The following is a 10919-nucleotide window of genomic DNA, read 5'->3' on the forward strand; positions in this document are numbered from 1 at the left end:
CGGGGAGCACTAACAATATCAGCTTGTTGAGTAAAATTATTACAACAGGTGCATATGCGAACAAGAGACTTATCGTATTGCAGATACAGGCTGATAAATCCTGTTGTAAGCCCGGATGCAGGCTGTTGTAGCAGCCACACCTATTTCCTGACTGTCCGTGAGTGAAGCGCCGTAAGTTTTGAGCGGCTCTGCCCCGAATTGGCCGACGTGCGTAGCTCTGTTTCATTGTGTTGCTGTGCTGGTGCCGTGTATGTAGGAACGTTTGCGTGTGTGTGGGTGTCAGCACATGACTTCTTGCTACCTTATCATTCGGTGGACAGTCGGTGTTAGATGAGTCACCGTTGTGTGTCGTGATTTATACGCGTAGGGGAAGAAGGCGAGCCTTGGGATCAAGGGCTTGACTGTGAGGCGCGTAGTCAAGTGAGTCATGATTCTGTGAGGTGATTTGTGAGTCTAAGTGGAAAAGACGGATCTCGTGATCTAGCGATTGGCGGTGACATGTACAGTCATGTATGTGGCGAACGGGTGGCTACAAGTGAGGGAAAGTGCGCCTATATGCCGTGCAGAGGAGAATCAGCAAAAGCCTATGGTGAAGCTGGAGCAGAAGACATTATCAGAGTGAATATATCATGAAAGATTAGTTATCTGACTCCCCTCAAACATGTCCTTACTCCATCGTGAAAAACGGGCTCAAAGTCATTCGGCATTTTACGGATGATCCGACGCACCCTCTCCCGTATTACTCGCATGGACTTCCAAATACTCTATGGGGACTACGTCAGACCGCTCCTGGGGTACGCCAAGCAAGTTGTCTACTAAGGACGTACGAAAAACTTCACCCTCATTGAGCGTGTCCGGCGGGCCGCCACGAGAATGGTTGCCGGCCTCAAATCCGTGGACTACGAAGCGCGTCTCGCGATGCTTGAACAAGTTTTTTCACGTTGACCCAGCAAACACCCGGCGGGGGCATAATTAGAAACTTTTCAAGCTCAGAGCACACACAATCATTAGACAAAATGTATTCTCATTTCGGGCAGTAGGTGCGTGGAATGACCTTCCTCCGACGGTTGTCCACGCTCCTTCTAGAACACAGTTTAAAGCACTGTCAGACATTTATTTATGCGAATTCTCGCGATGGCAAGCATACTGCCCCGCGCTGGGAACATAAAGAGCAGTGCTACACCCTTTTTTCATTTGTGCCTTCCAGGTGAACGACAGCCACTGACCGACAAGAACAAAACCGACCCGGGAAACTTGGGCAAAAGCCTCGATCCTGTGTATCAATCCGTGAATCCCTGAATCCGTGAATACTATGTGGAGCCTGCACCAGACACTCCTCGATCACGCCAGCCAAGTTACCTACTTAGGATGCAAAATAGTCGTAACCCTCACTGAGCGTGTCCAGCGAGCTGCTAGGAGCATTGTTTCGGGCCTTAAATCCGAGGACTATGAACCGCATCCCGTGGGGCTTGACTTTTTTCCCTAGGAGTATCGTTGCCTCCAAGAAGACCTAATTCTTACTGATGCTCTGTTTGAACAAGGTTAGTCCAAAGGGTTTTTCACCATCGGCCCAGCTAACACACGCCAGGGACGTGGTAAGATTTTCGAGCTCAAAGAGCACACTTTCATTAGCTAAAATTTCTTCCTATTTCATGTAGCTGCCGCTTGGAATAACCTTCCTCCGACGGTTTTTCGCGCTGCATTTGGAATCCTATTCAAATCACTCTTAGACGGCATTTTATTTGAGTCTCCACGCTGGCAAGATTACTGCCCAGCGCTGAGAACTCAGGGAACTGTGCTACGCCATTTTCGATTGCGCCGTTTAGCTGAACGGAGGCCGTTGGATGACAGTTACAAACCGGACCCGCGAAGTTCGGGCGAAAATTTCTACTCTGTGTGTCAATCCGTGAATCCGCGAAACTGTATGATAAAATATACCGTAGAATAGTGGAATAGTAGAACAGTAGAATAGTAACCCTTCCAAAGTGGTCAAAAACTGTGCGCATCGCTTTGTATTTCAAGTTTATATAATAGTGGCTTTCTGGTAATCCGGAGGCCACGAAGCAACGTTGCCACCACTTATTTTATGTATATTGGACAATGATTGGTTGATGGGTTTACATTTTCGACCAATCACAGTTAGGTCGGATTCTGTACCAGGAGCGTAGTTCACGTGCTCAATCGCCTAAGTAGTGTACCATTCCTTCCGTTTTGTTTGATTTATATGTAGCTCTTGGCGACGTACATCCTTGATTACTGGGCGTCGGCTCATGAGAATTCTTTCAGCCCACAGAAATTGTCGTGAAAACCTACATTCACTGTCCCCTGATGCCTCCATAGCCAGTTGGGAGTTCGGCTTATTGGTCTTGACAGCGCCTAATTACAAGTGACAGCGTATTCTCGTCATGCGATTTTGCATTGCTAACAGTAAATAATTTCCCACCGGGAATCCTGCTGCTGAAGTCGGAATGATTGTCGATGGCTTCTTTCTTAACCTAGGTTAGGAAAACTTTGGGAGGCGTAAAAAGCATACGCCTGCACGCTATTTGCAACAATGCAGATCAGGGACATTTTTGGCGGCTGGTAATGCTGAAAAATATGGACTTGCCTTCGCTAAGTATCCGTGTTTTTTGGCAATGTTTCCCAGGACCGACTAAGCGGGCTATAGACCAAACGAGTTGCTCATTCTGTGCCCAGCGATACGGTGCAGTTGGTGACAGTGGAAGTAATATTTCTGGACCAGGGTGGAGGTCGGTGATGTATTCGTAGAAGCTAGGGTCAACAGGAGCTTCCTTTTTCAACTCTCCTGCTTTAGATAGGGCGCTATCCGATAGCACTGGGACTGGGTTAGAAACACAGCTGAGTGTGAAGCGCCTTCCATTACCTGTTCGAGACTGCTCTCGAACACTTCGGGTGACTCGCCATCAAATTCTTCGGTGACTACCTTCCGAGAGACCCTTGTTCAGCCATAAAGACCGCAAACTTGCCGTGAGTTGGCTATAGCTGCAACAATTTCATTTGCTGATGATCTAAATAGGTGGGGTGGACAGCTACGCATTTTAGGCGGTAGATGGTATAAGTGATGCGCCAATACGGGGATGTCGGGGTGGTCGGAAGGGAAAGCCATACTTTAAAGTCGGCAGCCTGGATACAAGCACGGCTGGGACCATGCCTCTATCCATTGACGTGTCCCGTCTAGGAGTCTCCATCCGGTGAGATAGCAGTGACCTGCGCAGCTGAGTTTACGGCTAATGGCCTTCATACATCACTGTTGTCGTTTGGTCTCCACTGACTGGTTTCTAGCCTTCGCGTGATTATGCGAAAGTTGGTCGGCTGACACGTGGCCAAGCCAGTGCAACCTATGGAGTTTGTCCGGCTTCTCTGTTGCAAGCGAGTTATTTCTTCTGAAAACCATTCAGCATTATCGATCCGGTGTACCAACCAGGCTCGGGCCACGCTCCGAAGACATCGATGGTCAGACAGTGAAAGTTTTTTTGAGATTTTCAGCGCGACTCAGCCAGGCTTATGACCCTGTAGCGATTTGGAGCGCTCCGCAATATTATGAAAAAATTATTCAGCTGTAGCACCCTTTCGGTGACTAGCTGCCATGCCATCCAAAGGAAGCACAAGGGCTTGGATACTGCCAGGTTGTCCAAGCCTAGACAGGAGAATTCGAGAGTCAGAGGTCAGGTTCAAACCATGGGCCTTCTGGTCAGTAGTTTCGCGCTCTAACCATTGCGTGGTGGTAACCTATACTTGGACAGATTTTGATGTGGCACAAGGCTACGGAGGTTGCTGCTAAAAGTGCTGTCCACTATCAGGATGAAGCCCATTTGACCCTCCCTATACTCGGCTGGAGACGCCGAAAGAGATGACGGCTAACCGACCAACGGCGTTCATAATGTCAGTTCTGTCAAAGGTGTAGGCAACTCGGATATTTGTGGTAGGTTAGCCGTTGCTCTCCCTCTCTGTCTCACTTCTTTCTCCGTGTTATAGAGATTTATTAAAATAAATTCACATGATATGGAATTTTTGGTTATAAAGCCAAAACGATGAGATACAATTGTCAAAGGGAGGCTTCAATTTCACGTTATCCGGAAACCGCTAACACCCAGTTAAGTAATTCCGGCTGTAAAACCCGCAATCTCGGAACCTCCAGTAGAGAGATGAGAGAAAGCTCGACTACGCATCTGCGTTATTCTCAAAAACCAGCGACCAATCCGAAGTAACCTGTCGAGAGAGGAGATAGGTGTACTGAACTCACTGAAGATAGCCAAGTCTATCCACATCACCAAAGCAGACAAGCGACACGTAACGGCTATTATGAATCGAAAGGACTATGAAGACAAAGTGCCTAAATCCACGTAGTTTCATGGCAATGAAGCACGGACGCTGCTGTCATTGATGATGATGATTCCCGCCCGATGACTCAGAACGATGCCCGCTCACATAACCAGTCACTTAGGTTCCTGAATCACTAGAGGTGGATGGCCAGGCGGGGAGAAAACTGACTCTTGAATTAATTCAACAAAGACATCTGGGTCTCGGATTCTGGTTTTGAATAGGCATCACATATCAGTGAGTCCAGCTTGAGGGCAATAACAGTCTGCTGTCTCGCCTCCTTTAGAGGATACAAAAGTCAGCGAGAACATCGTGCTTCAAGGGTTACTTTCGGTGTATCCACGGCTGTGGTTGTTCCGCAACGCTCGGTTAAAAGTGAAGCAAATCATACGGATGTTTTTATCCATGGGGAGGGGAACGAATACGGTACCATCGGGCGAGGGCCGATTTCACCAGACCATTTTATGCGTTTCACGGTCGTAGTCTTGGATACTGCTAAGGTGTCCAGACAGGGAGGAAGGCAAATGAAGACCTCACCCAAAGCCATTGGGTCGAAAGCATAACAAAACAGCTATGACTGGTGAAGACTATCGCAGTCTACATTTTTTAAGAAGTCGCTCCAATTTCCAACTATGAAGGCTAGGAGACGGGGTCGGTAAGCACTCTACCATCTGACCAACCTGGAGTAAAAAATTCTGTCATATGGACTCCAATGTAGCTCAGCCGGTCATAGAGGTGTATGATTCATCATACCTCGGTGAGGCCCAGCGTCTTCGTGATACTGCGATGCCTATTCTTTGAATAGGTATTATTCGATGGGTCACACCAGGTATTGTGGATGGGCTCTCCTTTTGGGTCATTTTCTACTCTGTTCACATTCTCAAGTGACGTCTTTCCAACTCCGCTCCACTATAATTACTAGCTGCTGGTTTACCTCCTGGAGAACCGAGCCCTTAATATAGACTGTGCACACGACATATTTTAGAGTTAACTGCCCCGTAACATTCTTACTCGCTAGACAGCAACCATACGAACGATGTTTCTTCGCATTCCAGCCCATATCAAATGCTACCTTCATTGGCCACAGCTCTGTCGACTAATCTTTTCCATTCTGCACGCTTCCTCGGATTGATCGTCCCAAACAGACTGTTCACCTTCACCGCTGCGCGGTTAAAAAAAGAGAGTAAGTGATTCGCTCGTACCCTTTTCCATACTGTCTATTATCTGTTGCAGTTCGCTACTCCGTTGAGGGGAATCGCACCACGGTAGGTATTTATGTTGAACTGAGCCGATTTACCACGCTTTCCTCCCCCACACCAGATTGAAGGCGTTCATGTCCCGTCTGAGCGTTCTGGCAAGGTCTTGTGCCTAGATGGTTTAGGTGACCCGCGAGATACAGATCCAATAAGTCGTTTGAATTTGAACCTCACTCACACGGTAGATGCATGAATCGGTCAATGTTCATTTTTACAGGATGTCCGGATTTTGTCCCAGTTCCTGCGACCTGACGGTACGATTCTCCCTCGGAAAATTAGCGGAATCAGTTTGCGCAGTCAACTGGTAATTGAACTATTGATTGAACGAGCCAGAAAAGCTGGTGAGCATTTCGATTCACACGTGCCTCTTTTTAATTTCCGTTTTCTTGTTGGTTGTTATCAGCTGGTAGCTGTCAAAAAAACCGTGAGGAAAACCTTGGTAAGGGGTGGAAAGAAAGGAGAAGTTTAGGGACTCGTTGGGAGAGTCCTATATCCTTAAGGAAACCGATGAAGAATAAGGTACCTACACATTTGGACAGAATCAGAATAAACACATGAGCATTACGTCGAATTTAGACGCCACCAGCGGAATTGGCCTCGCGTTCTTTGCGCACTTCACCCGATATGAGCCCAGTGCACAACGACAGGCAGATTTCAACTAGACAGTCAGGCTAAGATATGCTGGCATGCGCTCACTAGGCCCGGTTGTGTGCCATGTCCCGCCGGGTTTTCAACCAGCTGAAAGCAGGATCACACGGACCCCAGCCAAGATGCCGAGAAGATCCCACGGCACTCGGTTTGACTGTAATTACTTTCGTTTCTGGTTACCGTGTCATGGCCTGCCCACCGCGAATCATTGGCCAACAATCGATTGGCACAGAAATATGTTGGTCCTACTTTGACCACAAAACAGTCCCACTTTACATCTAATTTAAAAACGATGACTGCTCCGACTCGAAGTAAACAATCAGGAGATCGGAACACTAACATCATTGGATGTAAGCCTGGCTCGTGCGTTTCAGTAAACACTGCATGTTTTTGCAGGACGGTCCAGTGCCACCCCTCTTGGTATGGACCCACCAGAATAATTACTGGAGGACGGCTGTTCGAACGAGAGTGGTGTGAACGTGAACAAATAAAAGCCACTTAGGAGACAGCACAGTTTTCAGACATTTACTAATCGATGACACGAACTAAACTATTCACTACGTTGAGGTTCAATATGATCTACTTCGTTGACCCCACAAACAAAAAGTTCCTTGAAATTGAGTGATACGAATTCGATTCTCGCCAGTATGCTCAATTCGGCTACAGCTTCATGTAGGAATTATGGTGTTTAAGCGTACACCTGGTGACCGCTGGAACATTGCTACAGAGGGTGAACAGCTTGCTGTTTGTGTTCTCCAACCTGACCTTCATTTTCCACATTGCTCTAGGTTTACTCCCCGTGAGCATAAAACCTTCGGGCGAACATGTCTACCAAGAACGAGGCCGTCACCGCTTCAATGTTTACTATGCATCTGATATGATTGGACTACCGACTCTGGAAAAAAGAAACAAATTCCGTTATATCCCACCCGAATAGTCTTTGATAACCTTCAGCACTATATTTCGATTTTCATTGTACAGCCTACTTGCTTCAGTATGAAGAATAAATTACTTCCTATCTTGTTTTCTTTCGGGTTTCGGGATTGAAAGGGTTGCACGGTCTATAAGGATTAAGTGCAAGTGATCTATGAGTAATCCTCAAACGAGCAGTGCATATTTGCCACCTAGAGGAAGCATCTTGTTGACGTTCGAATCAGCACAGACCGTAACGTGGGTTGATAAAAATAACAGGCCCGTAACACATTTCAAAGTGTCCTCTGTGTTCTTCCAGTCTGTTCTAGTCAGCACTTCGTGTTTTCTATGTTATTACCAAACATAATGTGAATCGGTTCCGTCATCCAGAGAACTTAGAGTGAATGAATGATTAATCGGATGCTCTCAGATATAAGTAGCTTCTTTTCATTTCTCGATTGTAGCAGTCGACAGTCTGCATTGATCGGTATTGTCAGTTAGTTGTAGGTGGTTGCAGTATCTGTGGAATTAGTTGGTTAGTTATCACGCTGAATCGCGTTTCCAACAAAAATCCGTGTATTCCGGGCACGAGGGCTGGGATACTGCCAGGCTGCCCAAGCGTAGACAGGGGAAATCAAGAGGTCGGTTTCGAATTGCGGGTCTTCCGGTCAGTGTGTGCGCATTCTAACCTCCTCGCCCCACGTTTTCAACAGAAGTCCGTGTTTCACGGCGCAAAATTCCATGGAGGTTATTGTGGCATGCTCCACGAAATTTTGCGCCGTGTGAAACACGGACTTCTGTTGAAAACGTGGGGCGAGGAGGTTAGAATGCGCACACACTGACCGGAAGACCCGCAATTCGAAACCGACCTCTTGATTTCCCCTGTCTACGCTTGGGCAGCCTGGCAGTATCCCAGCCCTCGTGCCCGGAATACACGGTTTTTTGTTGGAAACTACAGCTTCATGTAGGAATTATGGTGTTTAAGCGTACACCTGGTGACCGCTGGAACATTGCTACAGAGGGTGAACAGCTTGCTGTTTGTGTTCTCCAACCTGACCTTCATTTTCCACATTGCTCTAGGTTTACTCCCCGTGAGCATAAAACCTTCGGGCGAACATGTCTACCAAGAACGAGGCCGTCACCGCTTCAATGTTTACTATGCATCTGATATGATTGGACTACCGACTCTGGAAAAAAGAAACAAATTCCGTTATATCCCACCCGAATAGTCTTTGATAACCTTCAGCACTATATTTCGATTTTCATTGTACAGCCTACTTGCTTCAGTATGAAGAATAAATTACTTCCTATCTTGTTTTCTTTCGGGTTTCGGGATTGAAAGGGTTGCACGGTCTATAAGGATTAAGTGCAAGTGATCTATGAGTAATCCTCAAACGAGCAGTGCATATTTGCCACCTAGAGGAAGCATCTTGTTGACGTTCGAATCAGCACAGACCGTAACGTGGGTTGATAAAAATAACAGGCCCGTAACACATTTCAAAGTGTCCTCTGTGTTCTTCCAGTCTGTTCTAGTCAGCACTTCGTGTTTTCTATGTTATTACCAAACATAATGTGAATCGGTTCCGTCATCCAGAGAACTTAGAGTGAATGAATGATTAATCGGATGCTCTCAGATATAAGTAGCTTCTTTTCATTTCTCGATTGTAGCAGTCGACAGTCTGCATTGATCGGTATTGTCAGTTAGTTGTAGGTGGTTGCAGTATCTGTGGAATTAGTTGGTTAGTTATCACGCTGAATCGCGTTTCCAACAAAAATCCGTGTATTCCGGGCACGAGGGCTGGGATACTGCCAGGCTGCCCAAGCGTAGACAGGGGAAATCAAGAGGTCGGTTTCGAATTGCGGGTCTTCCGGTCAGTGTGTGCGCATTCTAACCTCCTCGCCCCACGTTTTCAACAGAAGTCCGTGTTTCACACGGCGCAAAATTTCGTGGAGCATGCCACAATAACCTCCATGGTTAACTGTCGGCTACATTCCTGCAATCCACTAGGGCTAGTTGAACGCAAGTACTCCGATCACACAACTAGCTGGGTGCCTCTAGAAATTAGTCTCCAAAACTTTGTCATCATCTGCCTGTGTTCGGTTTGGTTGTAAAACAATGTTCAAACCTAACATGTATGATCGGGGTTTCGATTTTATTAGATGGCCTTCAGGGAGTCGCGCTTTGGGCTTGCAAACTGCAGCTCGCCCGCGGTCTGGATAACTATGTTGTAATTGTCATCAGAAGGAAAAGTGGTCATCATCTGGATTCTACTTGACCTCAAACCCTCAAACTAAATTGTCGAAGCACTCAAACCCCACAAAACCAGGGAAAATCTACCAGTGGCAACCGAGGTGACTCATCAGTTGATACACCCTGAAGTGGAATATTACGAACCCAAACCCGATCGGAATTAATTACCCCCCCCCAAGATTTTGACAACTTCACTAACCGACAAGAGCCGCAATTGACACTCAACACTAATCTAGTGTGATAGTTTGAAGAGGACTGATTGGTTCCCCGTCTGCCTTATAACCTGGCCAATTCGGTGACCTGCTCACTTGGCCTGATGAAGCTTTTGTGCCAAAAGCGAAATGTTGCCCAAATAAAAACTACCGATTGCTTATCAAGCTCTTCTGGGACGATGACTTCTCAATCGGTTCCAAATCTTTTCCAATATGTTGTAATTTGTTTAGTTAATGGGTCATTAACTCGTGGATGTTCAGAATGCGATGCCCAAGTTTACTAGCATAATTACGGGCGCGCGACTTCCAAGGTAGAAGCTTAGTTCACCTGGGCATACTGATGGCTTTTGGGTCGCTCCAATATGCTCACCTCTCGGTTGCATTCCCTCAAGTTTATACGGGTAGACTGTCCAGTCAGCTTCATATCCTGGTCACCGCAGGCCTGCGTTGCAGGTCTATCGAAATCGTTTGATGTAACAAACAAATACGGAAGCAGATACCATTCCTCCATGACCAAAAATAAGGGAATGCACACTGGTGGGTCTTTTGTAGCTTTGTATGCATCTTCTGTGTCGAACCGGACAGCAAATCACATGTGACTTCAAAATTGGGGCTTCCAAAGATCAGCCCCTCATTTTCCTGTATATCACGATTGGGAACCGGACGTTTCAATGTATGTTCATTTCAATCCATACTACCCGATCAGCCGGATCATTGGTTCTTTGAATATCTGGTTGTCAGACTGGCCCTTTTTTTTATTGAAATTGAAATTGTTCAGCTGTAGCACCCTTTCGGTGCCTAACTGGCATACCATCCGAAGATTACAAGAGGGCTTAGATACTGCCAGGTCGCCCAAGCCTAGACGGGAAGTCGAGAGGCAGAGGTCGGGTTCGAATCACGGACCTTCTGGTCAGGAGATTCGCGCTCTAAGCACTTGAGCCATCTCGCCCTTATCGAAATATGGATATAAACACGCTCACAACCATGTGAGGCAAAGCCAGGGTATTTGTATACTAAGCTGAGTTAGACACTTGGACACATTTGAAGAACCAGGTTTCTCGAATATGTGGTACAATATAAGTGGATGGAAACTGGTGATCAAGAAGGTCGCATGCCCGAATCATGTTGATTTTTTCGCTTATTTTGGACCAGTCGTAATATGATTTCGTTCTCTCAGCATACATTATGCTTTGAGAGTTCTGTGCGTACCGAATAGTGTGTTGAAAACGTGAGTTTTGTAGACCGAACACCCTACTCACGGGGGTACTTAAAGTTGTTTGACAGTCAGCCACCGGTTTC

The 10919-nt window shown here is 46.6% G+C and overlaps 1 protein-coding gene across 1 annotated transcript; it reads left to right on the top strand.

Moving 5' to 3' along the window:
• Positions 1 to 3607: 3607 nt before the first annotated feature.
• On the top strand, positions 3608 to 10558 carry T265_02121 (hypothetical protein; the record flags this gene model as incomplete). The annotated part of the gene is made up of 10 exons (XM_009166280.1): positions 3608 to 3711; positions 5397 to 5524; positions 5575 to 5606; positions 5662 to 5778; positions 5815 to 5938; positions 7034 to 7162; positions 8238 to 8385; positions 8431 to 8443; positions 9400 to 9509; positions 10327 to 10558. The coding sequence occupies 10 exons, from the start codon at positions 3608 to 3610 to the stop codon at positions 10556 to 10558; spliced, it is 1137 nt and encodes a 378-aa protein (XP_009164544.1).
• Between the last annotated feature and the right edge of the window lie 361 nt (positions 10559 to 10919).

This window comes from Opisthorchis viverrini (assembly GCF_000715545.1).
Source record: "Opisthorchis viverrini unplaced genomic scaffold opera_v5_24, whole genome shotgun sequence".
Lineage (NCBI taxonomy): Eukaryota > Metazoa > Platyhelminthes > Trematoda > Opisthorchiida > Opisthorchiidae > Opisthorchis > Opisthorchis viverrini.